The 27,005-nt window shown below is 48.2% G+C and overlaps 9 protein-coding genes across 9 annotated transcripts; 3 read left to right on the top strand and 6 right to left on the bottom strand.

Annotated features, from left to right (window-relative positions):
• Positions 1-259: 259 nt before the first annotated feature.
• Positions 260-1,663, top strand: HD556DRAFT_1244343 (uncharacterized protein; the record flags this gene model as incomplete). Its single annotated transcript, XM_041298438.1, has 1 exon — positions 260-1,663. One exon carries the CDS (start codon positions 260-262, stop codon positions 1,661-1,663), a length of 1,404 nt encoding a protein of 467 aa, XP_041156201.1.
• Positions 1,664-2,336: 673 nt separating this feature from the next.
• On the bottom strand, positions 2,337-3,495 carry HD556DRAFT_1244331 (uncharacterized protein; the record flags this gene model as incomplete). Its single annotated transcript, XM_041298436.1, has 3 exons — positions 2,337-2,514; positions 2,565-2,830; positions 2,887-3,495. 3 exons carry the CDS (start codon positions 3,493-3,495, stop codon positions 2,337-2,339), a joined length of 1,053 nt encoding a protein of 350 aa, XP_041156200.1.
• Positions 3,496-4,509: 1,014 nt separating this feature from the next.
• HD556DRAFT_1311631 (uncharacterized protein) lies at positions 4,510-5,252 on the bottom strand (the record flags this gene model as incomplete). Its single annotated transcript, XM_041300555.1, has 6 exons — positions 4,510-4,530; positions 4,650-4,718; positions 4,770-4,830; positions 4,887-4,957; positions 5,012-5,098; positions 5,148-5,252. 6 exons carry the CDS (start codon positions 5,250-5,252, stop codon positions 4,510-4,512), a joined length of 414 nt encoding a protein of 137 aa, XP_041156199.1.
• A 12,249-nt stretch (positions 5,253-17,501) lies between these two features.
• Positions 17,502-18,110, top strand: HD556DRAFT_1311629 (uncharacterized protein; the record flags this gene model as incomplete). The annotated part of the gene is made up of 5 exons (XM_041300554.1): positions 17,502-17,609; positions 17,663-17,749; positions 17,837-17,874; positions 17,934-17,994; positions 18,045-18,110. The coding sequence occupies 5 exons, from the start codon at positions 17,502-17,504 to the stop codon at positions 18,108-18,110; spliced, it is 360 nt and encodes a 119-aa protein (XP_041156198.1).
• A 264-nt stretch (positions 18,111-18,374) lies between these two features.
• HD556DRAFT_1311628 (uncharacterized protein) lies at positions 18,375-18,838 on the bottom strand (the record flags this gene model as incomplete). Its single annotated transcript, XM_041300553.1, has 3 exons — positions 18,375-18,485; positions 18,549-18,719; positions 18,767-18,838. The coding sequence occupies 3 exons, from the start codon at positions 18,836-18,838 to the stop codon at positions 18,375-18,377; spliced, it is 354 nt and encodes a 117-aa protein (XP_041156197.1).
• Positions 18,839-20,790: 1,952 nt separating this feature from the next.
• On the bottom strand, positions 20,791-21,547 carry HD556DRAFT_830142 (uncharacterized protein). The gene is made up of 3 exons (XM_041311762.1): positions 21,336-21,547; positions 21,064-21,281; positions 20,791-21,013 (listed from the first exon to the last, which is right to left on the bottom strand). Exons 1-3 carry the CDS (start codon positions 21,429-21,431, stop codon positions 20,833-20,835), a joined length of 495 nt encoding a protein of 164 aa, XP_041156196.1. The 5' UTR covers positions 21,432-21,547; the 3' UTR covers positions 20,791-20,832.
• On the bottom strand, positions 21,476-22,523 carry HD556DRAFT_830137 (uncharacterized protein). Its single transcript, XM_041311761.1, has 4 exons — positions 22,135-22,523; positions 21,888-22,076; positions 21,728-21,838; positions 21,476-21,669 (listed from the first exon to the last, which is right to left on the bottom strand). The coding sequence occupies exons 1-4, from the start codon at positions 22,453-22,455 to the stop codon at positions 21,664-21,666; spliced, it is 627 nt and encodes a 208-aa protein (XP_041156195.1). The 5' UTR covers positions 22,456-22,523; the 3' UTR covers positions 21,476-21,663.
• A 207-nt stretch (positions 22,524-22,730) lies between these two features.
• On the bottom strand, positions 22,731-24,061 carry HD556DRAFT_1400298 (thioredoxin-dependent peroxidase). The gene is made up of 6 exons (XM_041303809.1): positions 23,595-24,061; positions 23,519-23,534; positions 23,392-23,462; positions 23,193-23,339; positions 22,996-23,133; positions 22,731-22,937 (listed from the first exon to the last, which is right to left on the bottom strand). The coding sequence occupies exons 1-6, from the start codon at positions 23,679-23,681 to the stop codon at positions 22,878-22,880; spliced, it is 519 nt and encodes a 172-aa protein (XP_041156194.1). The 5' UTR covers positions 23,682-24,061; the 3' UTR covers positions 22,731-22,877.
• Positions 24,062-26,175, top strand: HD556DRAFT_1400292 (uncharacterized protein). The gene is made up of 7 exons (XM_041303808.1): positions 24,062-24,129; positions 24,194-24,425; positions 24,475-24,556; positions 24,619-24,999; positions 25,052-25,084; positions 25,144-25,425; positions 25,478-26,175. Exons 2-7 carry the CDS (start codon positions 24,301-24,303, stop codon positions 25,841-25,843), a joined length of 1,269 nt encoding a protein of 422 aa, XP_041156193.1. The 5' UTR covers positions 24,062-24,129; positions 24,194-24,300; the 3' UTR covers positions 25,844-26,175.
• Positions 26,176-27,005: the final 830 nt, after the last annotated feature.

The following is a 27,005-nucleotide window of genomic DNA, read 5'->3' as shown; positions in this document are numbered from 1 at the left end:
TAAAAACCGTCCATCACACGCCACTCATCTTTTCCTCTAATCATCCACATAACTAGACGCTTGAAACCACCGGAGTCCACTTCTCTTCAGTTGACCTGCAGGTATGGGAACCAACGGGCACTACGTGGTCCGCTATCGGAACATGTATTATCTTTCACACCACGGCAATAGTGGTTATCCAGAGTGGCTTGGCTTAAAGGTGCTTCAGTATATACGGCAGCCCAATGCCATCGCGACCTATCAGAAAGTGTTTGGAGAGATGCTGGACGGGTTGAAGAGCCCTTCGCATTCTCTATTACTGATAGAAGGTGGTGATGAAAATTTCCATGGGCCCTCCCAGCTGCGGCCAGAACCTTGTGGCTGGACCTACGAGATTGATCTTGATCGCAATATCTTCCATGTGTGCGGCATGCCTTTTTTCTCCTTGGAATGTCTCCCAGATGACGCCGTTTTTCTCCAATACATCTCCGATGATGGCATCACTGCAGATCATTACGGCCACGCAGCTTGCCCGTTAGAATGTCCCCCGGAGAACAGATACAAAAAACCAACACCGCCAATTGTCCACAATTCTGAACTCGAGACGTACCAGTCTTTGATGTGCACCGGATCTCAAGTGGCTCTGAGTGATCTGCTCGCCGTCAGTGACGGCCTTTCTCAAGACGAGCACGTTCGGGTCACATTGCTAGAAGTCATGATTGGGCAGTGCATGTTTAGCTCAGCCATTGGCAGGGAAATCTACGAAATAGAGCTTTTAAACGACCACAACCAGATCACGGACGATCAATGGTCAATTGCATGCTTCATGGCCAGCATTACATTTATTCCTCAGATGTTCGACGACATACAGTGCATTTACCATTGCAAGCTGAAAAGAAAGGAGTTCACGTGGGTTCGCGAAGACACTGTTGTCTACATCGCAACACATCTATATGACGAGCGATGCCTACAGGCTTCTGTGTCACGTCTGATCAACGTGATCTTGGAGCAGACGAATCATTCTGGTCATTACTTTGGAATCGCGTTTTCTGTCTTCCATTGTGCAGTCGTCAAAGTCGTCAAAAACGCACACACGATGTCATTCAGCCACACGAGCGCCCTCCAATTTTTACCATCATTCTACGCTGATTCACCTTCAACGCCAGGCATCACTGCTCTCGCTCGCCTTGGATATCGCATCGACCCCGCACTTTTTCGGCGTGCTTTGGAGGCTTGTCATTATGTGCGGTACAGTGGCATTTACCTGAAGGAATCCCTCGTTCAGAGAGCTGATAGAAGTGACGATATGCCACCCACCACCATCTGTCCAACGCTGCCTCTTGAACTTTGGCGAGAGATCGCCTGTTATCTCACTCATCCCTTTCACCTCATCGTCCTCGGATTGGTCTCAAGACTGTGCCGTCAAGCAGTCTCGATGGTACTCCGCTGTACCCACCTCTGTGGCTATCGCCTGGTCTCCGCTCCCCAAGAGAGACCAGAGTATAGGAAGGAAAACCTCTCGCTACGGGCAGCATCTTTTTCCGCTGTACGAAACGGCATTCCTACTACGGTGGATGTTGGAGTGACTGGGATGCTTAACGATCGACTACCAGAGCAGCGCATGATTATTCCCCTCGAAATCAAAGATTCCTATTTTCATCTTACCCTTTCAGCCGATCCTTGACCCCGCCAGGGATGAAAAGCTTCTCTGAATAGAAAAACAAAGCTCTCGCGGTGTTTAGCACGCTGCTATCGCCGATCCGGCAGCGGTTTCCTGACCTCCTCATAGACTACAGTCCACTTAATAAGATGGCGCAATCAAGTGATTGTGCCCTCGAATCACAGCAAATACGTGTGCTACAGTTATGCCCGTGTATACAGAATATCACGCATCAATGCCATCACTATGAACGGGTGCATACAACGTGATTTCTGAATTCTCTTTTAAAAGGCCTACTCAGTACTACTAAACCACTGGTTCTTCTGAGTCAACCGTTATTTCACAACTCGTGATAATTTTGAGTGTATGTAAATCATTTCTAGCTATTAGCCTAGCTTGTGATCACAATGCCTGGACAAAATAACAAGAATAAGAACGAGCGTGCAAATGCAGAAGTGCCAGACCAACTACGCTTGCGCGACAAGACCTTCACCACAGGGAATAAGTTCCGGTGATAAGAAAGGAGAACGTGCCATATCAAAATAAAAGTCCATGTAGGCGTGAGGGCGTTACAAAAATCATCATTGCGCGGGGAACATGTGTTGTGATGGAAGTCACCCGCGCCTTCGTGAGGTGTTGAGAGGAAATTGCATATGTGAGAAATAATGTTCGATGCGAAATATGTGGTAGAAAGCGATCATGATACATGCGAACTTCTCGCTACAGGGAGGGACATGTTGTGGCTTAGCCCAGGAGTCATGAGCTCAGCAGCTACCTCCTTCACTCTGCTGGCGCTCAGAGGAGTCGATGGTCTTGTTGACGGTGGACTCGGCAATGCAGCAGCAGTTGTATGTGCCCTCGTTCGGATAAATGACCTGTAAACCAAGATATACTTAGGTACAAGGACGAGTACGACAGCACTCACGTTCCAATTTTGATCAGTTCGCTCAGGTGTGCGTGTTTCCTAGCCTCCATCATGTACATGGTTGTATGCAAAATCCCATCTACACCTTCTACGTACAATGCGATTTGTTCGAGAGTCGGGTTTTTAGAGATGGTGAGGAACAAGTCATTCCATATCGCCGGTAGTTGCCCTTTAAGACTGCGTAGCTTGGGGGCATGGCTCAGAGCCTCAGCCAAAGGCCTGGTGGCTGGTGTCGAACTGATTTTGAGAGCGTAGTGAGCGGACTCCTGAGAACATTACGAATCAGTATGCAGCGATCGATACGGAAAATAGAGTCTCATACAAGGTTAAACCAGCCGGGTACAGCCTTTGCAATGCGCTCAAGAAGGTATTTTGGGCGCGTAAGTGTGAGATAAGCATCTGAAGTTCTGCGAATGGTAAGATGCTTCAAGTCTATTTGGTCTAGTGCGTCGCATAGGGCTTGGGCATCCTGATCATCTGCTGCATCTCCCTGAGGATTAGCTTCGTAAACATCTATACAAATATCCACATCTTCGATCCTTTCACACGCCCGAAGTACACGAGCGCCCTCTAGCGACACGCAGCCCAGCACAACACGACGTACTGCACCAGCAAGAACCGGCTGGGCGACAAGCGTCTCGAGTACGCGGGCAGCATGGGCAGCCGTCGGAAGGTGGAGGGTCTGATAATATATGGGAGTACCGATGCGGAGGAACTGCCGGGAAACAAGCAAGGGCGAAAATCGGGCACGTGTACTAGTGTAGGGTGTCGGACGGGCTAAGGATGAGGGACATGGAAAGAATATTGGTTGGATGTGCCAAGGTGGACGAACTGGGAATACTTGAGGAGGAATTACACAATACGCAAGTATACGAGCGAGAAGCTCTTCTGGGAATGAAGATAGCGAGGTCGGAACCTGTGTAGATGCCATCTATTGCTCGAAGCTTGAAAGTTTAACAGACGACTTGCTCGCGAGTTTTTTGTTGATGTGGTATACTCCAGTCCAAGACTGCGAAGTTGACTGATTGCAAAACAGTCTAACAGACTATATATAGGCGTCCGCTTCATCGCGGAATTGTAAAAGGAAAATTGCGTTGTTCGAATATCATTGCATTATCGACCCTGTCAGGCTTTTACATACGAATTCGTCTCTCCAGGCAGACCATGGCTGAAGCTTGAAGCGTTGATGAGTGAAGACAATAAGTACTCCATCCTTACATTGCTAAATCTACCATAGCACTAACACTTCATGTACACGCAGCACGTCAAATCAATGCTCTGCAAGTTAATGCAGCTTGTCACTTTACAGCCAGCGCGACAGTAGCAACCAACCTTCGCTTTGACCCTGTTCTTCTTCGCATCTACTGCAAAGCCACCTTAGTGTAACGCATCGGTACAACAAGGATCATGAGAGCTTCAGATTGACAAATACCGCGTCGCTGTCAAGGGTCAGATTTCCGCCCAGGCTCGCAGCCGGTACTTAATTGGTGCTGACTGTCCATGGGTAGGTGAACAGATGTTAGGTACATCATTTACCCGCTGAGATATTAGGCTTCAGCCGCGCTGCACTCGCGAAATTGTCGGAAAAATGATTTAGTTGGCCTGTCATAGAAGCCTGGCCCATCGAAGTATGCGCAATCGACCAATAAAACGTGCGTCGAAATGCACTGCCATGGGCTCGCATTTCAGATTGACATAACGCATCAGGTTCTCTACGCCTTCAGCCGAAATCTGGGCCATGGTTAACTTCCTGGCGGTACTAGAGGGGCAGGATATTGCAGTCAGGACCGACTCGCCATCTGCTGCCGAAACAATTCTTTCTTCATCAGGCTATACTCCACGAGCTACCAAAATACCGTACGGGATAGCAACTCGGTGTGCTGAGACAAAGACAACGGTGAGGTTGCCGAAAAAGCTCAATAACTGTGGTTTTTCTGATTTCATGCTACCCGTACATCTCACTATCCTGCGTCACAAAATTTCTTCCATACATCACGACTGATGAATAATCATACAAGCATTCGATGCGACGAGTTACAGTAACAGCAACCAGGCCTCCTTGCATTCTGACACACCTCAACATACCTCTGCGAATAGCCAGTACTTCCTCTCGTAGTCCTGAACACCCGGGGGAGGAGCCGGAGCAGTAACGATCTAGAGCGACATCAGTTATAAAGCCCCTTTGAAAAATCACAACAAACAAACCGGGGTCCAGTCTTTGCCTTTATTGAGGAGCCACACTTCGTCGACGTTCATGATATGGATTCTACAGATAAAGGGGGCGAATGAATTTTCGTTGCCAGCAACAATGATCATACCCACATATATTTTTTGTCGCCCTCGGTGGAGAACTGGAGCTCCTGGGAATCGTCGCAGCCCACGACGTTACCTGTCTATCATTTCACGCCGTTAGAAATCTCTTGCATATCAACACAAGATGAACAAACCTCATTATCGATGACAATATACTTGTTCCTCAATTTATCAAAAAGAGTCCCAAGACCCATAGCTGCGTTCGTGACATTGAGGTGGACCTATGGGCATTGATGAGTATAGAATCTACGCCAATGATGCAATGCGTACAATGTCAGCCTCCTCATAGCCAACAACTGTGCCGTCGGCTTTCATGTGGATAAACCTGTCGGTATGCAGAAAATTCTGAATTTTGTAATCGCCAGAAGGTAGCATGGTGTGAGATGTATTGAAAGTTTATTCTGCTGAGTATTGAGTGAGAGATAGAGGCTGATATTAACGGCAGGATAAGTTGCGACCTTTATACCTGCCTGAAGGCTGCGTTACGCTCCAGATGCTGGTATCAACATTGCCCATTACCTGAGTTCCGGTCTTGAGTGGCGGCTCTGGAATATCATGTGCCAGATTCCATTCTAGCCGTCTTCATTAAAGCGCAAGGGGCATGTTCATTATTGACCTAGTACTCTTTCCCTGCCTACGGACCATGATTCTTGATCGCTCTTCTTACCGCACGATCTCTATAAGGCTACGGCACATGTATTAGCCTGTCAGAGGTGATGTCATTTTCCATCCAGGCTGTCATGACCCGAACACTGTGCAGCAGTTGCTTGAGATGAAGGAGCCTGGCCGTATATGACACTGTTCAGTGACGTGTTTTGCGTCATCAGTTCTTGAATTTCATAAATTGTCCCGATTGTAACTCGCCGCGTCAGTACATGAGGTTGGTGGGGGAGCAACGGTGCCGGCCCACATGATTACAGTTCGATTGCGGTTCGAACCAAATTTGGACAATATTTCCATTGAGCACATTATATCAACAACAGCCAGCATGAAAGATGCAAGATGGGCCCACAGAGTTAGGGAGCGTCCAAGTGGTATGATTCCTAAGAGAAATCTAGACTCTAGAGATTGGCGGAGCCAGAGGGGGGCGTCCTCCATGTTTCCGTGTTGGATCTAGCTTAGAGAACCTGAGGTCCAGATATTAAAAAAGTAGAGCCGACGCAACCGGAGTAGTAATAGTGACGAGTTGAACGTGGACACCTGACATGGTGAAGAACTTGTCAATATCCAATTACTTGACATCTATGAACGAGACCTACCGATAGCATAGTCCCAGCGCCAACGATCTTCTGACCTGGATACAAATGGTATCAGACTTTTCGAACTGCGGTAGTAGCGGCACACCAGTATCATGCTGCACGCTGCACAAACTTGCTCGGACTTGCTCGGAAGCACCTTGTCATTAGCTTCGACGTTGTTTGCCAAAAGCCTTTGGTCCAAACAACCGGATTCAGTGGTACGCACTATTTCAAATTGGCAGACGTCACGTGCATTCACCCGTCTCTGCAAACGGAACGTGGGTGGTTGCTGAATTCATTGCGACTCGGCGTCGGGCGAGTTTGCCGTTTTTCAGCTGACAACATAGCTTGGCCGGCCGTGGTTGTGAGCCGAGCAGTTAGGATACGTCACAGAGTCTGAAGTTTACGCAGATGGATCATATCACTGACTCGTGAATTCACTGATAGTCTGGTTTGAAGCTCCGATCCTCTAATTCTCCACTCAGTCAGCAGACCTCACCTCCTGGCCATGCTCATTCATGATAGAAGCATACAGTCAAGCCATCGAGTTCGTATCCCGATAGCGTTCGCACTGGATATTTGATCCCGCCTCAAGACCCTTGATTAGTGATTGGGTGAAACGGTGCGAAATGAAGTACAACGCGTAACTTGGCCTTCGATTGAATCAATAGTGGCGTTCAAAGTAATTTCCTGAAAACTCGGTAAGCTCGGTAAGCTCTGTGAAACGTCGGCTAAAGTATCTTGAGTTTCGCTGAAGTTCAGGGTTAGTCAAGTACGGCGAACATCGGCATGTCGTCGGAGTGTTAAATGTAATCCTGCCCTACGACCACGACTTCGTCGGTCTGCACGCCTGCAGACCATCTCTCAAAACATCAACGTACCGTGTCGCAAGGACAACAGGAAACAAATGGACCCACCAACTCGTGGAAGGGGGAGACGGGGAAGGGGAGGGGGAGGGGGTAATATACAAGACTCGTCACCAGCCACGATTTCGTGGCATAACGTCCCTATGCGCACCAACAAGCTCGTCGATTTCCTCGTCGAGCATCCGCCAGACTGTGCCATATTATTTGCGACCGAGAGTAAGAAGTCCAGCAACTATCACGCTGACTTGGGCCGTGCATCGGGCAAGGACAAAGGGGAGATCTACAGTGTGATTGCAAAGGTAATCTTTCACGACGATGCTACGTATGGGAGTTGGTATGCCACCAACCCCATCAAGTTCCGTGACTCTGTGGCCAATCGCATCGCATCGTAAGTACTTCTCCGTCTATCGCAACTGTGCTAACTGGATGATCTGAAGTCTACGGACTAAATTCCGCGATATTCGTGCCGAATTCGAGTCTACAGGTGCGGGCATCGTGCCAATTGACTCGGAGACGTCTGACAACTTACATCGTGAGTATCCCACTCATGTCTTATCGATACCGCTAACAAAATTCGTAGGTAAAATCGAGAAAGAATTTCCATGGTACAATGACCTCTACCGGATATGGGGATCCAACCCCTCGTTTTCTGCCAAAACGAGCTCATCGAAACCAGGTGCTGACCACGCCGGTGACCTATTCGCGCTAACTCGTCCTGCGGGAGGTTCACGGAACCCTCCTTCAGGCACCCATCCGCAACTCAACATAATTATCCCTAACCCTGCCATAGGCAGTGCTGGTTCCCTGCAGCTCGATTACACGGTTCGTCCCTCGGGTCCTTCTACCTCACGTGCAGGTGACAACACTCACGTCCAACAAACGGACTATGCCCGCCCTCCTCCTAGTGTTGGAGGCAGCTCAGCTGACTCCCCTGTGCAAACACCTTATGTGCCTCTTCCCCGAAGTGGTCCTGTTACCCCCCTGGAACCAAACCACTCCCCTCAATACGCTCAGGGAGCCAGCGGTGCTGGCTCCTCCCCACAACGGGGCTTTTCTCAAGCTCCTGCAAGCAACTGTGCAGGCAGCACGACAAGCTCCCCCCTCCACTTCGGCCATACGCCCCTTCCTCCCAGTAGCCGGTCATTCGGCCATGAAGATTATTCTCCGGCCCCCCTGGGATTTGATTATGACCCACCTTTTGATGATGGCCCCCTTGCTCATGGTATGGGGGACCTTTGTATGGACGACACAGACGAAGTTCATCGTGACGAGGAGAATGTATATAATTTGGACAGCCCGCCCAGATCGAAAAAGGCGCGCGGAAAGAAGCGGCAGCTACCTTCCTCTCCCACTCCGTCGCCTCCCAAGGCACCCCCTCCCCGCACCTCCAACCACGACAGTCGCAGCTCATTCAAGTCCCACGTCAATCACGTCATCATGCGCGAGAGCGCTTCTTCCCCCACCTCTTCATCGAAGGCTTCGTTGCAACGGTCCAATCCGTCCTCCCCTTGGCAGGCGTCTCCGACGTCCCAAACATCGCTCTCCGAGAGACCGAGCAGCAGGGAGTCGGTGAAGAAGCGTCTCCGAATGGAGGTTCAGGAACAAGTTGAGATGTTGAATGACGACTTAGAGAGAGTGCACTCCGAGAAGCTCACCTTATACCAGCTCAAGAACGAGCGCCTGATGGTCAAGCTCAACGCCAATCGCCAAGACAAGGAGCACCATTTCATACGCGAGGAGCGCGCCCACGAGCGCGCGGACGCTGCGCTCGTCCATCAACGGCTGCAGGAGAGCAAGGACCAGGAGATTCGTTTGCGGGAAGCAGATGCGAAGGCTCTTGAGTTAGAGAGGCAGGTGATGCTCTTGCGCATTGAATATGCCAAGATCAACAAGCCATGATGTTCCTGCGCGCACTTCATCATATGTTTTTTTCGCTGTTTCTTTTTGCTACATGTTGTCATTTGTTTGCCGCTATTTGATAATCCTACAACCTACTTACTAGCATGTATGTAGTACATTTTTATGTCAAAGCTATACCTGTTTCAACTTATCCTTGCCTATGCTGAGCATCTGAGTGAGGACTGTCAAACAATTGATCCATCAACCTGGCCCTGTGTGCTTGACCAGGAGTGCCTGCATATGAGCTATCACCCACCACTTCATTACCATCTGGTCCTTCATATTCTGGATGCAGAGTATGTTTCCCTTCTTGAATGGCCCATCTGGTTGTAGGTTTGTTGCGTTTTTCTTCAAATTTGATGATCATATTGTGAAGGATAAGGCAACACCTAACCCAATGCAGAGTAATCTGGAGGTCTTTCTGGGTCTGCATAGGGTGACAAAGCTCCTTAAGAGACTGAAAACGCCCCTTCAAAGCAGCAAATGTGTGCTCGACGCGGACACGGACCTAGATGAATTAAAATCAATGAAAATCAGTAAAAATTCCAAAAAATCAGCAGAAAAATTAGAAGATACCCTAGATAGGTGAATATTGAAGGTCTTCTGGTCCCTTGTCAACCTGCCATTCCGAGGCTTCTTGAAAGGTGGAATACACCACTTCTCAAGTGGATATGCACTATCAGCCCAAATCCAATGGTCATCAGGAAGAAGTGTGTCGTGTTCCTGGTAAACACGAGTAGATTTAAAGGCATAAGCATCGTGTGTACTTCCAGGGTGACCAAGTGAATAGTCGGCAATGAGGAGATTATGGGGCATAATGATTGCCTGAATTTTTCATTAGTTTCTAACCGTTAGAATAAGAGAGAGAAAATACCTGACAGTTGAGGGAATAGTTAGACTTCCTGTCATAAAACGCCTCACCATAAAGACCAGGTTTTTCATACAAATTAATAGCGGAGCCATCAATTGCAAGGATACCATTTCTCCACTCTGGGCAAGACTTGGCCTCAACATATTGCCGAGCACGCTCAGCATCCTCAGAGTCAGGAGCAGGGAAATGAATGAATGTGTCATGCTGATCAAGGAGGGCAATCATCACACGGTTACTGCAATTGATTACCGATCCAACACTGACACCAGCCCATTGGCCCACATCATCTGGTGAGATAGTGTTGCCGTAATGGCCAGCACGGTTGAGAAATATAGCCAGTTGAATGGCAATGGGAAGTTGAGGGTTGTTTGACCGGTTAGTGAAAATAGGGTGATCAGAAATTTGATCGAGGATATCATCGAAGATGTCAGGATTAACGCGTAATTTCTTGCGGAAGAGGTGGTGCCGAGAGTGCCCAAAGTCATGAAGGAGCTGAATCTGGGGGGCTCGCATAGGAGGTGCATCCGGTTTATGAAGAACACGGGCCCTAGTGACCTCATCGCGAAGAGCTGTGATGGTATCATGAAGGCGGTTGTAATGGGTAGTGAAGCCGTCAGATCCATCACTGGAAGAAGAATCTGAAAGGTCGGATAATTGTGGGGTAAGAGGAGATGGAGGAGTGACCATCAGATCAAGGCCAAGATCAGAATCAGAATCAAAATCAGAATCAGAGTCAGAGGAGTCGGAATCATAGAGATCATTAAGGGTAATGCGAGTACGCTCTAGCCTGGCCTTGGCTAAGGCTAGTTCAGCCTCATCCAGTTGCTCAAGCAGCTGATTGCGCATAGAGAGACGAGGCATCTGGGGATCAGGAGAGAGATAAGCTTATCACCTGCATCGATAGGGGACACTGTTGCCGGAAATGGCAACATTTTCAAGCGGAGATTCAATTTTAGTTGGCGGCTCTTCCGCTCGATGACGAGCACAGCGACAACGCTCTACACGCCTGACATCCACTGCCTGCACCTTCGTCTCGCACCCTCGCAGCGCACCCTCGTCGCACACCATTGTTTGCGCCCCACACCTTCGTCCTGCACCCCTTGTAAGAAAAACTCCACTTCCCTCCCATCTTTAGTACTTCGTTCGGCCCAACTGCTCTACTCTACTCTACCCCCACCTTATCTAACCCCATGAGCTACTGGGAAGGCGTTAGCGGGGGCTGCGCAACTGGTTTTAGCGTTTACCGTCCCACTATCAAACTTCCCCTAGATGAACTTTTAGGTGAGGAGTACGACGGCAAAGACGACCAAATGGCTGATGCCCCCATCGAGCAACTAGACGATACGAAGGAGGATGGCAACAGCAACAGTAATAATGTCCCCACCCAACCTGAGGGCGAGTCCCTCCTTGGCGGGTCTGCTTCTGCTGAACAAGACGTTCTCATGAGCGATTCTCGTCAGCAGCAGCAACCACAGCCATCTACTCCTGATCTGTTCCCGGTCCCGCAAGTTCCTTCTCACTCTCATACTCACGCTCAATCACACCCGCGTACTCGTGGCAAGGACCATTCCAGCAAGACGCCCACAAACCGTCCTGTACTAACTGTACAAACGTCTGCCACTAAGAAGACTGGTAAAGCTGGACGGCGTGCTTCTGGGAGCGTGAAGAGTCCCTCGTCTGCTGCTCCCTCAGCATCTGCTCTCAAGCACTCTGCTGCTGCGAGCGCGAAACATACTGCAACTGCGACGGTGCCTGCTTCCGCTACCGCAACAAGCCTTAATCCACTTCTCACCTTCATCCTGCACCTTCGTCCTGTCCCTTTGTCTCACACCTTCATCCTGCGCCGTTTGCCTCGCACCTTTTGTCTTGCACCCTTATCACATCGAATAGCTTTTGTGTACATTACATGTATATAATCATTGCTATTTCATCATGATGTTTGACCGCATTTTTTACCACTAAGTCTCGTTCTGAAGTCCGACTGTGATGCCGACCTAAGCCGCACTTATGTCAACATTTCTTTGAATTCTTAATCGAAGTTTGCCGACGTTTCATGGAGCTTACCGAGCTTACCGAGTTTTCAGGAAATTACTTTGAATGCCACTAATGTAAATTGATTTGCAAACTAGTATTCCGCACGTGACTACTTGAATACCAGTTGTTGGCGATGTCGGTAACTTACTTCCAACGCGATTTTCGACGTGTTCCGTATGCAACCATGTATCCATTGATCTAACACAGGTCCAAGCGTGATGCAATCGCAACACACATTTGCACTTTCTCCGCCTCGCTGGTCAGCTGGTCAAGCGGCTCCCCCAATTACACTTTGTGACGAGGTCGCATTCTGTGGCACAAAGTGAGACAAGAAAAACATCAGCGCGTTCTATTCGGTGCATCTGATCATACACTTGATGTGACGGTGATGTGTTGGACTGGCAGATACATCATGATTCATGCTGTGTGATTGATATCTGTTAGATATACGACGCCATCCACACTAGGCCAAAACAAGAAACGCAGATGGGAGACAAGAAGCCTGTAACACGAAAGAAGCACAATTTATGATTGTCCAGGCTCGCGTCAATAGCCATTGTGTTTCAATGATTTTTTTCAGTCCCGACTTGAGCCAGAGTCGGTAAAGGTACCAAAATGCAGGAACGGCTTGTCGATTCCACCTGATTGTGTCGTCAGGATCATCTACAGACTATACAATATGGACTGACGCAAACCACTAACCTTCGGGGCGTCCTGGAGTGAGTTTGGGTCTGCACCAAGCCAGCTCGTCAAGGGTCAAATCTAAATTGAAATAGTCGAAACGTTCATGGTCCTGGTCCTGTCATTCCTTTTGACATCCGATGGGGTGACATTTATTCCAGGATAGGCAAATAGATTTGGAGTCGGAGAAGAGTCATATGAGGGACTCACAACCGTTATCCCTTCCAGCGAAGGTTCTCGATGGGAGAAGCTAAAGCTTGAACTGGCATCGACCATACAAAATAACTTGAAGCTTGATTTGATACGGTGTTGACCGGCGCCACGCCACAGGCATCCGACTTATCGTGGGGACCCTGTACCGCGAATTGGATTATTTGTGTTTCGCTGCATGCAACAGGCACCAGCGCTTAGTAAACCGTCCTCAACCTCCTTATAGGGGGACTCACAGAGACTCGAGCATAGGATTGTCCACGGGGTGTTAATGGACATGAATACGAAAAAGGAAGACAGAATGGTGCTGAGGTTGAGAGTGTTACGCATGTCAGCCATGCTTCAAATGCTTGGGGTGGATGTAGCTTCGTGTTAACGCTGTCAGTATACGATGTAGTAGGGTTATCTGGCGCAGGTCCTCAGGAGCGCCAGGTATCTTGGCGAAGTAGCAAGAGTCCTGACTCTACGGTAGTCAGGTAGTCCAGCGCTGTGTCGTATTCAGTCCTCGATGGATAGAGCCGCAGCCTCCTGCTATGGATGGTTTCCCTTGCAGTCTGTGCCCAGAACGAAACACTCACAGTCACTAGCTAGTATTTTTCTCAAGTCCGTCCACCCTACCCACCTTGCGGGAAACGCGAATCGCACGGAGGATGGATAGTTGCTAAATTCATCGTGAATTTGCCGTTTCTCAGCTGGCAATATGGCTTGGCCGGCCGTGGTTGTGAATTGAGCAGTTAGGATGGTATTTGCCTTTCATCTAACTTTGATCGGAGTGCAATATCTATACATTGTTGACAAGGGCCAAAGCTCGAATTTCAGATACAGTGCAGTTGAGGTTTGTTTATTTACATCTATTTGTGTCCGTCGACATCCCGTTGATCAATGACATGGACATCTATGAACAAGACCTGCCCATAGCATAGTCCCGGCAACACGATTTTCTGATCTGGATGCAAATGATATCAGACTTTCCAGACTGCGGTACACCAATATCGTGATGCACACAGCACGTTCCACGAACTTGTTCGGAAGCACCTTTAACTTCAATGTCGTTTGCCTTGGATCCAGGATGTAGTGCACAATATTTCAAATTGACAGGTCACATCCATTCAACCATTTTGCTGATGCCGGCTCCAGACTTCTACATTATGTGCGAATGATATCAAATCGTTTCAATATATTCATTGTGGCGTTGGGAATATCATCATCACCCTACTACTCCGATCTACAGGAAAGTCCTGCCAGTAGCCACTGATAGAGATATCTCCAATACAGACTGTCAGAGGTTGGGAAACGTAGCCCTTCACGGAGTTCTGGTAGCCGATGGAGAACTTAGAGCCATCAGCGTTGTAGGTGAGGGAAATAATTGAGTGTCGAGGATAACCTCGAATCATTGACATGGGCCCTTAGATGTCATACTCGATCTTGGCCGCAGCTGAAACATAGTAAAGTTGAGGTGTTAACACGACGGCAAGGGAGGATAGGGCGGAAATACCAAAGGGGAGTGCATTGTGCCATGATCGATAAACTTCCTCAGGCCTCAGGGGTTGACCAAATGCTATGTCCAACGCCACCTGCGCCCATCAAAGGAAATTGTTGGTAAGAAGTATGTGCACAGCATTTATCCCGGTGACTGATCAACTTGAAGCGATGCTAACATCATCTTGCTGGTCACATGCAGTGCAATATCTCTCAATAAGGAAGGGACTATCAAGCGAGACTCGAGGGAGCTCAGTTGTCACCTACTAAGGCAAGTGGGAGATGGACACGGAGAGCAGATAACAATAACACCAGTGTGAGTTGGTAGAGGTGGCACATTTCTGGCAGGCGAACACTCGAGCATCTCACTGTCTAACCACGGAAAATCACAAACACGTCTTGCATACATCACGACCGCGAGCTAATCATACAAGCATTCTATCACGGAAGAGTCAGCACCAGCAGCTGGCAGCTGCTACTTAGGTCTCCTTTCATTTCAAAACACCTATTACAGCGGTACGAACGACCAATACTTCTTGTTTGAGTCGGGAGCTGGCTCAACAGTGATCTGGATGGATGTTGGTCATCAATAAAACCAAAAAAGGTCATCGTTAAAAAACGAACCGTGGTCCCGACGTCGTCGTTGTTGAGAACCCAGACTTTATTCAAGTCCTGTGGATGGATCCTGCGGACAAAGATGAAGAATGAATCCTGGATACAGCTGGGACCAAAGACTGCACTCACAGATAACCATTGCCGGCAGCGGACAACTGGAGCACCTGGGGCTCGTCGTAGGCTACGACTTTCTTTTTCTACGATTTCACGCTGTTAGCAACCTCGCATCTGTCAACACCAGACAGACCAACCTCTGAGTCAACCCCAATATACAAACCTACCGAACCATCATAGAGTGTCACAAGACCCTCAACGTTGTCTATGATGTCGACTTCGATCTACGGGCATTGATGAGCATGGGAAGCACGTTGCTATGATGATGCACGCGTACCATGTTGCCATTTTCCTCACCGACGAACTGCTTGTTGTCTGACATAGAGACGTACCGGTATGGATACTCGACATTGGCGATCCTGAATCGTCCAGAGGGGGTGTCGCTCATGGTTGATTGAATATTCTGTTGGATATTGATTGAGAGAGGGTTGTTGGTAGAAGCTGACGACAACCTGAGGGTACGCCGCGACCTTTATATCCACCTGGCTGAAAGCTTCATCACCGTGACCAGTTCCAGATAGGTCAATCTGAGTTTGGTCTTGAGACCACGACTCGCTTAGCTTTTGGCACTGATCAAAGGCCGGATTCCGTTGGAGGCAAGTTCTTCTGATGGAGGTGCATCAAATGCTTCCAAACCTGCTGCGCGTGACACTGACCTACATCATTGACCTAATCATTCCTCGGGTCGCTTCCGGTTTATCGTTCTCGTACATTCCTAGATGTCGAACAACTCCTTCTTACCCCGCCGCTGATTCCCATTTCGAACAAGGCTACCAGCAGAGTGACCAGTCCCCTGTTACTCATCCGAAAATTTTCGGCTCCCAGAAATGTTACCTCACTCCAAGATACACGAGTGTGCATGTTAGCATATTGACGACAGTGGACTTCCCAGCCTCCGCGGCTTTTAGGGTGTTGTGAAATTTTGCTGAGTGTTTCGAGTGTTTCAACTGAGATATTACACAGTCGCGCAGCTTGTGGTGTGCTGAGATCAGGGAATGTGCGCTCCACTTTGTCTGCATGCACTACTGAGATTGAGAGGATCATCCAACAAAGGCCTTCAGTGGTGAATTTCGGAATTGATCGGAACAGTGACGCGAGGGGGCGTCCAACACACGCCATCTTACTCTAGGGGCATTGGTTTTCATGTTCTATCAAATTCAAACTGCACCATAACATCAAAGTTTCATCTTTGCGAGTTTCAAATTCCCTTGCGTTCTGCCGTGGACCGGCCAGTCTTTGCCGGATCGGTTAGGAAGACTCGCGGGATTCTGCCAGCAATACTAAATCTGGTCTATCGATATGAGAGTAGCTGTAATCCGGTCAATGACTGTTTGAATGGAAGGTTCGCTGCACCCCTGAATGCTACTTGTGGACCAACTTGAAGTTGAGCGTTCAGTGACCTGTTACCGCTCTGCCACCGTTCGGCTGCCAAGCCGTGGCGAAAGCAAGGTACCATAAGGTCCATGCAGTGAGCGAGGTCTTCACTGAATTTTTGCTCGTACCTTGCTGTGGGAGCCGAACAATTTCAGAGTCACTCATCACCGCTTCAAGGTATAAGCAAATTAATCACCGTTCAAACGGTGTCACTGTGTGCCAATATTCGATGACCCCCGTCACCTGGGAGTCATTTGGAACAATAAAAAAAAGGTTATTGACACAGACCACATTTGCTTGTAGGTTTTCCGTCTTTTGGTGAGTACCTTGCACGAAGGTGTAGAATACTTAGTAGATCCGAGTCATACAATCCTCAGCGGAGCAAATTTTATTAACGCACGTGATTGTGTGGTGTTATAAATATAAGTATTTTAATAAAGATCGATGATCCTTCATAGGAGACAGCGTTGAGGCGTGCGCATAGTTGATGTTGGAGGCCAAACCATGATGGGCGATAGGTTGACAACGTGTTTGTGATTTGAGCAGCGGGCACTAGAATTTGACAGGGAGATGAGTTTTGTCGAACGAGGGTGTTAAACTGACTTGGAATACACATGGATAGTCAGAGGGGTGACTTACTAACAGCGGGTATAGTGTAGCAAGAGACACGGTATCAGCCAAAGAATAGCTAACGAAGATGAGTTCCTCGGGGTCTTGCATAGGCTTGAAGTAGCAATGCTCGTACCTCGAATTGACACAACATTTCTGGGAACCGAGAATTTTCGGATGAGTAGCAGGAGGCTGGTACCCTTGTTCGAAATAGGGATCGGCGGCGGGGTAAGAAGGAGTTGTTCGACATCTAAGAATGTACGAGAACGATAAACCGGGAGCGACCCGAGGAATGATTAGGTCAATAATGTATGTCAGTGTCACGCGCAGCAGGTTCGGAAGCATTTCATCAGCGGGTTGGATTGTGTTACAGAGCGCTCTGTAGCACTCTGTAATGAATTACGTTTCCCTGATGCTGACTTGACCAGAAGAACTTGCCTCCAACGAAATCGGTGTGTGATAAGTGCCCAAAGCTAAGTGAGTCGTGGTCCCAAGACCAAACTCAGATTGGCCTATCTGAAACTGGTCACGGTAATGGAGGTGTATATAAAGGTCGCAGCGTACCCTTAGGCTGTCGTCAGTTTCTACCAACAACCCTCTCTCAATCAGTATCCAACAGAATCTTCAATCAACCATGAGCGACACCCCCTCTGGACAATACAGGATTGCCAATGTCGAGTATCCATACCGGTACGTCTCCATGTCAGGCAACCAGTTCGTCGGCCAGGACGTTGGCGAAATCGTACGCGTGCATCATCATAACAACGTGCTTCCCATGCTCATCAATGCCCGTAGATCAAAGTCGACATCGTAGACAACGTTCCGGGTCTTGTGACACTCTATGATACTGCGGCAGGTGTGTACATTGGGGTCGACTTAGAGGTTGGTCTGTCTGGTGTTGACAGATGCGAGGTTGCTAACAGCGTGAAATCGTAGAAAAACACAGTCGTAAGCTCCACCGATCCACAGGTGTTCCAGTTGTCCGCTGCAGGCCGTGGGCATCTTGAGTGAGTGCAGTATTTGGTCCCAGCTGTATCCAGAATTCATCCATCGCCTTTGTCCGCAGGATCCATCCACAGGACGTGAATAAAGTCTGGGTTCTCAACAACGACAATATCGGGACCGCGGTTCGTTTTTATCGCTGACTTGGTTTTATTGATGACCAACGTCCATCCAGATCAGTGTTGAGCCAGCTCCCGGCTCAAACAAGAACTATTGGACGTTCGAGATGGTGGTGGAATAGGCGCTTCGAAATGAAAGGAGACCTAAGTAGCAGCTGTCAGCTGCTGGTGCTCTGACTCGTCTGTCATAGAATGCTTGTATGATTAGCTCGCGGTCGTGTGCAAAACGTGTTTATGACTTTCCATGGTTAGACAGTGAAATGTCCGAGTGTTCGCCTGCCAAAGATATGCCGATCAGTCATTGGGATAAATGCTACGCACAGACTTCTTACCGACAACTCCCTTGAATGGGCGCTGGTGGCGTTGGACATAGCATTTGGTCAATACTACAGGAAGATAGCCTCGTCTGGAACCAGGAGTTCTTCGACCATGCACGATATCCCTTTCAGTATTTCTGCCTCATCCATCGTTACTTGATCAGTCACTGATCGTTCTGACTGAGAGCATCCTGAGAGAGATGATCTGATGGCACGAGAAGAATGAAAGCTAAATCATCATACCGCCTTCTCAGCCGAATTCTGATCCCTCCTTTGATGCTGGTGGACCAGTAACTGTCCCAGAATCATTACCCCAACGCTAGTCATTGCTGAGATGTAACTGAATGTTTTTGACAGTGCATCGTCGACAACAAGGGCAAGAAAAGCAACATTTGCGTTGAGCACCATAGTCGCCTGGTCAAAGCTTGGGCGATGGTACAAAAGATACAACATGCACACACAATTAGTGCAAGACTAGACTGATCCCCATTCAGCTTGGCTATAAACTGCCTCCAGAGAACGCGATTGAACATTTTGTGCCATCAAGCTCCTTCGCGTAGTTACACGACGGGTATAGGGATGCCATCTAGACGAACATGAATTTGCTTGCCATTGCCTGATCAGAGTTTAGACATGCACCAGGCTGCCCGCAAGAGTTGAGGAATTTAGGCAATACTGTCAAGATGGTCTGAGATAAAGCAAGGAGAATATAGAGGACGTAGCATACCAAAGTCCTCCAGGAAGTGCGCTGCAGTCTGATGCGGGTGATCGTGGAGTGAAACGAAGTAAGGTTCACTTACCTATAATCCACTTTGCATGCAGGAACGGCTCGTCGATTATACCTGATAACGCCATTAGGATCACCTGCAGACTACACAACATGGTTTGGGGAAAAATATGCAGTACATCCGAAGTTACATCAGTAGCAACGAAAGACTGAAATTGCATGAAGTCAGGTAGCCCAGCAAAAAGTAGCGATTATATACCTTTGTATGAAGTTCAGCTCAATAATGTTAGTCCTCTCAAGCACAAGCTCACAAGTGTTACACGGAAATGACGCTTGCCGAAAGTAGTCGTTCTGCGTAGTAATTGATGTTTTCAGATCCATCTTCTGCCGAAAGATCAGCATCTGTGTATATCATATCGTTCAGTGCCATTTGCATGTGAACAAGAAAAAATGTTTCCACACACGCGTTTCAAGTAGAAGTGATATGCATAACACGCTATCTGGGAAAATATGCGGCGTCCGATCTCCGTATCCCTGTATACTGCAGAGATGTTAGCGGTGAACATTTACAGTGAATATCTCACGCACTTATTGAAATCGGCCTGACCGAACCCTGCCCAGAAGCTATTCTTAAATCCCGGTGTGAGTTTAGATAGTCAAATCTAAATTGAAATAGTCAAAATGTTCATGACCCTGGCCCTGTCATTGCTCTTGACATCCGATGGGGTGACATGAATAGGCAAATGGATTTGGAGTCAGAGACTCAGAGAAGAGTTGTATGAGAGACTCGCAACTGTCGTCCCTTCCGACAAAGGTTCTCGATGAGAGGCACTCAAGCTCGGGCAACGATTGACTTGAAGTCAATGATGGAGTCGCCATCGACCATACAAAAGAACTGGAAGCTTGATTTGGTACTAAGTGGACTGGCGTTCGAATCCTTTGTCGGGAGCCTGTACTACGATTTGAATTGTGTGGTCTCGAGCCTAGCAGGCGCCAGCATTCAGCAAGTCTCATCCCCAACTTCACTGATGAGGGGCTCACCGTGACAGAGACTCATCATTCATGCATCGGATTGTCGATGAGTTGCTGAATGTGAGGAAGAAGCCGTGACGGACTCCAAATAGTGCCGATGATAGTATCCGCGGCAAGGCCTGGAAACTATGATATGGTTCAACCAATGAATACGAAGACTTTGACTCGTGAATCTGAATGTCATTAATATTGCAATAGCTTTTACTGTAGACATCGTGTTTTCTTATTTTGTTTTCATACAATGCAAACAATTTGACATTTCATGCCTGTCTCTGTACGTATCTCCGCGAGTGTGGTAATTAAGCCCTACCGTGACCGGTATATCTTTTCATTGGACACACACTGGCTTCACCCTCTTATTTGCGGTGTTTGAAGTGGCTGAGCACCCCACTGAGTCAAGGTCATTCCATCTTCAAAACGAAATTTTATTTCTATATAGCTGTACTGCCTAGGCAGCGCATGAGGTGGCTTGCCCTGGTTGCAAATGAGGATCTCCATGTCCGATCGATTGCGCCATGCCATGATATCGAACAAGCTTGTACGAACATCCCATGCAAGAATCCACCTGCGACGAGCTACCCACCTGCGCTAAGTGAAGCAATTGACTCGGATGCTCGTCGCAACGAGGCGTCTTGTACGGCGCTCGCCACGCGTGCGAGTCCGTCTGACTCGAAGCCGAGATAAATATTAATGACGTCGAATGGGAACCCTAAGTAGAAGGCCACGACTCGTGAAAGAAGAACGCATTCCAATGATATGTGAGAGCGCTCAGTCATGGACGGAGGATCGAAGACCTAGTCGCTGGTTTTTTCCTTGCCCAGAGATCCGATATGTGAATAGGCTGGGTAGAAGTGAAACGAATACTTCCAGACGTTCAATCGCCCGGGCCTGCTGAAGCTGCAGTGGTTTGAGCATACTCCCACCAACAGTTGAGTCGTCCAGTTGGGAGCTGGAAGTGTTCAGCGCACAATATCACAACATCAAGAACACTTAGCAGACCCTGGATCAATGAATCTGGGCTGAAAGGTACCTTGACCTGCCCACACGGAACCATCGCGCACGAATAAATGGATCCCGCCACAGGAAAGGCTCTGCTGAGTGCATACTAGTCGCGCTACCGCCAAAAACATTTTATTCGTCTGTTCCCTGGAACACATACCGACAGAATAGGCAGCTTTTTGCAGTCCCGACTGGAGTCGCCCTGCAATATGCAATACCTGCATAATGTAGATATCACATACACACAACAAAACCTAGAGTAATCAACGTACGCATACATAAAATGGTAACGGAGTTGAACTAAACAAAAGAGGTGCTAGCACCATTGACGCATAGCGTTTCCATCCGACAAGAGAGTGTACGGCCATGGTCTAGAAGGTTGAAGATCAAAGTTGTTGGGACAGGTTGAAAGTAAGGGTGAAGGACAGCAACAACGAGGTTACGGACAATATGGCGAAGGGACGCGATCGAGGGTCGGGAGGAAAGACAGGGATACAAATTGGTGATAGCAGATAATGATAGGAAGAAGATACATTTGTCTGCAGCGGATATAGCGGGAAACATCCATCATCATGGATGGATGATTACAGAGCGGGGTAATTAAGCCTGGAAAATATATTGTTGATATTCTGGACACCAGCAAGAAAGAAAAAAAAAAACTTACGTCGGTTTCAGCAACTGGAGCTTCAACAGCAGCAGCTTCTTCCTCGAGCTCTTCTACAATAGTCTCTGGAGCGGGATCTGGAGCCTCGTTCTCATTTGTTGGGGCTTCAGCCTAATAATCAAGATAAGCGTGGTTTTAAATCAAACGAGGTATGTCCCACCCTAGATACAGGCTTCTTGGAGGCTGCTCTTGAAGCGGGTTTCTTGGCAGTGGTTGAAAGTGGTTTGGCAGATGCTCGAGACGCAGGTTTCGCAGCCTTAGAGGCTGGTTTTGCGGGGGCTGCCTGGGAGGCTGGCTTTGAGGCGGCCTTGGATGCAGGCTTCGACGCAGCCTTGGATTCGGGTTTAGCCTGACGATTGGTTCAGTATACGCAAAACGCGCAGTAAAAAAAGGAGAGGCCAACCAACCTTTTTGGCGGCGGGTGCCTCTTCACTCTCTGGTTGAGCGCTCTCTTCCGCAGCTTTTTCAGCAGCAGTACGCTTCTTTCCCCTGGCGGACTTGGGTTTAGCTTCAGCTTCACTGTCTTGTTTGTCGCTATCTGCAGTAGGTTTAAATTTTCTTCCCCGCGGCTTCGCGGGAGTCTTCTTGGTTGCTGGGGGCTTGTCCCGACCAGCAAGGCGGGATGAACGGCGAGCAGGATTAGCGTCACCATCAGTAGCTGCTGTGGTAGTGCCAGTGGGTACGGAGTCGTCTGCAGGTGCGGTGGACGCAGCGGCTTTGCGGGGCATCGCGATTGATGGATTGTGGGTGAAGAAAAGTGAGGGTGGACGCGCTCGACACCCTATTACATTTGAACTTTATCTAGGATATCAACAAACAATACTCGATCACCTGACCAAAAGCGCGTATACAGCTACAAACAATCACTAATCTGCGCACGGTCCCGAACCGAGGCAGCTTACGACCTTAAGTTAAATAGTAATCGCTTCCTTTAGCTATAGTCTAAGTTATTACTTTATGGGTCATCGACACTTCTGCTCAATTGAGAGAATCCTCCTCAGCAGACAGGTAAACATATTCTTCTTCACTCTATTGATTTATTGATGTACACACAATGCCAGCAAGTACCTACTTAGAGTATCTGCTCGTTCCAATGAGGCAGCTTCACAGATGTAAGCGTTAAATACGCAAACAAAAACGATACCTTCGATCACAACTTGGCCAATACGGCGTCAGCACCAGAAACGGTCACTCCGGGGCCAGGCTCGACCTACGTATCCAGTCATCAGGATCCCCAATGATATAGTGTTCGCAGGAAATACACGAACCCCGATGTATTTGATAACCAAGTCGTCTATGATCATGGCGTATCGTGCAGTACGAATTCCGAATCCGCGCTCGGAGAGGTCGACACTTAATCCCAGGCCGCCTGACCACGCGGCATTGGGGTCAGAGAGGGTGATTATCTGGGCACACAAACTCTTTCGTTTGCTCCTGGAATGACCTGATGGTATGGACGATTTACCTTGTCTGTCAGTCCCTCAACACGTCCCCATCCGCTCAGGACGAACGGATCATTGGCAGCGATGACAGCGATAACATCGACACCCTTGGCTTTGAACTCGTTGTACTGGGCAAGGTAGGGCGGGAGGTGGTTGATGTGACAAGTTGGCTAACAGGATGGGGTGAGTTCAATAATCAGAGATGCATTTGAGAATACATACGGTGAAAGCACCAGGCACTGAGAAGAGCACAACCTTCTTGCCCTTCCAACTGTCAGTAGAGAGGTTGGTGGCTTGTGATCATTCTGATAAGCCTTATTCTACGGGTACCGGCAGAAAACAGACGCACGAATGCCACACGCCGACTATGCGTCACCAGACATATCAGCGACAATAATATTAGGATTCGAAGCGATATGACTCACATGATCAGCTAACTCTTCGGTGAAAGGAACAGTACCGAATGTGCCCTTTGGAAGAGTGTCACCAACGGAGATCTTGAGGGATGCCATGAGCGAGTTGGGTAGTAGTAGGTCAAGCAAATAGGTGACAACTCGATGAAAGCGACGTGGTTTGACAATGAGATAATCGCGATCGATGAGCGCTGGAGCTGAACACCTTATCTAGTATACAAATTCGCGGAGTTCCGCACACTCCACGATCACACTTGGATCACACGCTACTACTACACTTGCTTGAGTTCTGGACTGGTAAGAAAACGCTGAAGTTTGCACTGCAGTTGCGCAGTATTTGATAGGCATGCATGTCGTTATGATCACGCTGTTGGACGCCGTTTGGTATCGATTCAAATCTGATTTGACGATCAATCAATATGTTATATAGGTTGATCATGATAGCAACTTTGTTGTTATAAAATTAAATTATCTCCATTATATTGCCACTGATATCCGGTATGTTATGGATTGACATCGCTAGGAAGAAGAACACACCAGTCATTTGGTGAAATCATTCTTTCATCGATAAGAATTGCCCCGTCTCACACACCTATGTATATATGATTTAGATCTCGGAAGGCATGTATTGAGTTGCCTTGTGGGACCCATTTTGGCAGAACCTCAAAAGACCGGGTGCCGAATAACGCTTGTCCTCGGATCTTTTCGACCGACCACGATGTTTAGAGGTGCAACTGTGAAGATAGCCCATAGCTCGACAATCCCTGTTCCTGCCCTGATCGGAAATGAGGAGCTCAGGCCTCTACAAGATTTGATTGCAGCAGAGAAGTCGGTGTTGACTTCGTGAGTCCACCTCGCGTTTGACACAGCTATCAATCAAACCTCGACGCAGGCTACAAAGGTTGAGCTCAGACTTTTCCAAAGCGGCTGATGCCATGAAGACATGGGCAATTTCTGAAGGAGATGACCTTTCTGTAAGTCCTGGCATTGTCTCCAGATAAATTGAACATCGAACCAACATCGAACGGGGGTTCAGGATATATTGAGTTCATCCAGAACACTCCTGGCGCACTTTTCAGGGGCGCTTAACCGCTATAGCTCTATTCAAAACATCATTCGAGACAATATGAAGGCCGTGCGTACGCGTGAAGAATCCCTTGACATCCTTCAACGGCGCCGGCGGCGTACTGCAGCCTCTGTAGAGAGCATCAGGAAAAAGCTCGCCCGAATGAACCAGGAGACCAAGGCATTCCATGCACAGATGGACGCATTGAACATTTCATGTAAAGCCATGCGAAATTTGGACGCAAAAATCGCTCACGAACAATCAACGATCGACGCTTTCAAACGTAAATGCACGAAAAACTGGTTGACATTAAAGTTTGGAGGTCTTACAGAGTGCTGTGAGAAGGGCATGGTATGTTCTGCACGCCATTCAGTCACAACTTCATATCTGAACATCTGAACAGATTATAGGGGAGATTGGGAAGCGAATGGTAGTCGTGGGTAATGCCCTATTACTTACCAGTGCTTAGTTCTCTAAGAGGAGCTGGGACATCAGGAACTTTCGGAGTCACCCAAACATCCGTATGTGGGGCACAAGCACACGACCTCGTTACTGTCCGAGGCCCAGCATCGCATCGTCCAAGTGGCATTTTCTGGAACGCCATCCGGTTACGAGACACACGAGGCTCCGCGCGCACCGATTTCCCAAAGTCTGAATTGCTTCAAAGATCTTCCAGAAATTCGTGACGAGCCCTTTGACGTGATATCCGTCGATTATCTCCCTGTCAGCAACCGATCTTCGCTTGACGATGATATGGTAACAGCTCCCGTTCATATCGTATGTCCTCATGATCAATCTCACCCGGAGCTTATATAAACTTTAAGAATAGCTTTCGGAAATTGGCCCGTCGACGACTTACACACCAGACTATGGCTGTCAGGCAGAGTCATCTCTCTCATGTTCTGAGCTATCTTCAGCTCCTTCTAGCCGCAGAAGGATGACAGGGAATTCTTGCAATAGGAGGTACTCCGCATTGGTGCGGAGTAGATTCTTTCCCGGCTTTAGACTCGATAGCATCGCGGAAGGTGATGAGCCTTTATCTTCCTCATCTATGTCCAGTGATATCGGAGACCCACGGTCATGTCTGAACCTGATCGGCCCGCATATATCAAGTTTGGAAATCACTTCGTCATCGAGTGGTGGTATTTATGAAGAAATATTAACAGGGCAGTGTCCACCTTGTTCAAATCTATGAATTTGAGGTATGGCAGATACAGCCTTGTTGATCGAGTGGAACGTTGAACATTCGTCCCTGCAGTGAAATGCTGTATTCATAATACGTATTATGCTAGTATGCAATCTTATCACATGGAGATGCCAAGCAGGTCGCCACGAACGCAATACTGGTACATGACCGGGGTCAGGGATACTATATTGCCGGTCGTACAGTAAAGGGCTGCTCGATTCTAGAAGTCTGAGTTCACTTGGGACCCGAGCACATCGCCAAACCTTGTCCCTAAATGGGACTCGTGCCTAGGCCCCAAACCTTTATCTAAACGTTAAGTAGTATCAAGTGATTCCATTTTTGAGTTGATTATATTCACGAACATGCTACATATGCATATCATGCACTCTATGGAAAGGTTAAGGGTTAGAAATGTGAATAACAGGTCTGGGATGTGCTTTAACTTGACTGCTTGTAGATACATGCACCGTGCGCTGTAGGCCTAGGTACGAGTCCCGTTTAGCACTGGCAGCGAACTCGAACATTTGGAATTGAACGATGTTACATAAATTGCTGAGATCCTTATTATGTAATTAGTAAGGTTGCATAATAAACCGTCATTTAGAGCTTTGAAGGCTAGTACTGCTTTGCTTCCCGTGCTCTCATGCTGGTTATCTGGCGTCCGAGTCAGCCCTCAAAATATCATTAATCGGTGGGCTATATCGGAACTTCGAGAAGCGGGACTGTGAAATGACACCCAGTCACGAGCACTAATAGCGCACTATCATTGAACAGGAGATTATGGTGAATGTTCGTCTTCGACCATTCACTGAGCCACGATGGGCAGCGAAACTCGCATGCCATCACAATTCTCATACTAATCGAAAGAGGCTAGCACAACCACCTTTGATCAGCAGGACATTAACAACACCTAGCCAAATATGCAGTGGCCGCGGCTACTATGCTTTGGAGCGGGATCTCTTTCCACTGTCTCCTTATCAGTTTGATGGCTCATGCCAAGCATCCGACCCAGGGGAACGTGAAGTTTTCGGAACCCGAGCCGTGGTACCGCTTTCCGTCGGACTCGCAAGCCAGCGCTACTATGCGTACGATGCGAACGTGGAAAGCGTGGCAGTAACTATGATACTGTAGCGCCTGGAAGTAATTCAAACCGAGCCTCATTTCGTAGCCT

Source organism: Suillus plorans, assembly GCF_016647745.1.
Source record: "Suillus plorans strain S12 chromosome Unknown HD556scaffold_62, whole genome shotgun sequence".
Lineage (NCBI taxonomy): Eukaryota > Fungi > Basidiomycota > Agaricomycetes > Boletales > Suillaceae > Suillus > Suillus plorans.
Note: the sequence above shows the minus strand (reverse complement) of the source record. Positions and strands in the feature narration are given on the sequence as shown.

What these genes read in the sequence shown, in the direction of transcription:
- HD556DRAFT_1400292 (XM_041303808.1), top strand. Translation starts at nt 24,301, where the DNA reads ATGTTTAGAGGTGCAACTGTGAAGATAGCCCATAGCTCGACAATCCCT. An exon ending in CTGAAGGAGATGACCTTTCT is followed by an intron (nt 24,557 to 24,618) that starts GTAAGTCCTGGC and finishes ACGGGGGTTCAG; the next exon opens with GATATATTGAGTTCATCCAG. An exon ending in TTGGGAAGCGAATGGTAGTC is followed by an intron (nt 25,085 to 25,143) that starts GTGGGTAATGCC and finishes CTGGGACATCAG; the next exon opens with GAACTTTCGGAGTCACCCAA.
- HD556DRAFT_830142 (XM_041311762.1), bottom strand. Translation starts at nt 21,431, where the DNA reads ATGGCCGTACACTCTCTTGTCGGATGGAAACGCTATGCGTCAATGGTG. An exon ending in CGTTACCATTTTATGTATGC is followed by an intron (nt 21,282 to 21,335) that starts GTACGTTGATTA and finishes TACATTATGCAG; the next exon opens with GTATTGCATATTGCAGGGCG. An exon ending in CCCAGATTCATTGATCCAGG is followed by an intron (nt 21,014 to 21,063) that starts GTCTGCTAAGTG and finishes GAACACTTCCAG; the next exon opens with CTCCCAACTGGACGACTCAA.
- HD556DRAFT_1400298 (XM_041303809.1), bottom strand. Translation starts at nt 23,681, where the DNA reads ATGGCATCCCTCAAGATCTCCGTTGGTGACACTCTTCCAAAGGGCACA. An exon ending in CAGTGCCTGGTGCTTTCACC is followed by an intron (nt 23,340 to 23,391) that starts GTATGTATTCTC and finishes CCATCCTGTTAG; the next exon opens with CCAACTTGTCACATCAACCA. An exon ending in TTGAGGGACTGACAGACAAG is followed by an intron (nt 23,134 to 23,192) that starts GTAAATCGTCCA and finishes TTGTGTGCCCAG; the next exon opens with ATAATCACCCTCTCTGACCC.
- HD556DRAFT_830137 (XM_041311761.1), bottom strand. Translation starts at nt 22,455, where the DNA reads ATGCCCCGCAAAGCCGCTGCGTCCACCGCACCTGCAGACGACTCCGTA. An exon ending in AGGCACCCGCCGCCAAAAAG is followed by an intron (nt 22,077 to 22,134) that starts GTTGGTTGGCCT and finishes ACCAATCGTCAG; the next exon opens with GCTAAACCCGAATCCAAGGC. An exon ending in CCAAGAAGCCTGTATCTAGG is followed by an intron (nt 21,839 to 21,887) that starts GTGGGACATACC and finishes CTTGATTATTAG; the next exon opens with GCTGAAGCCCCAACAAATGA.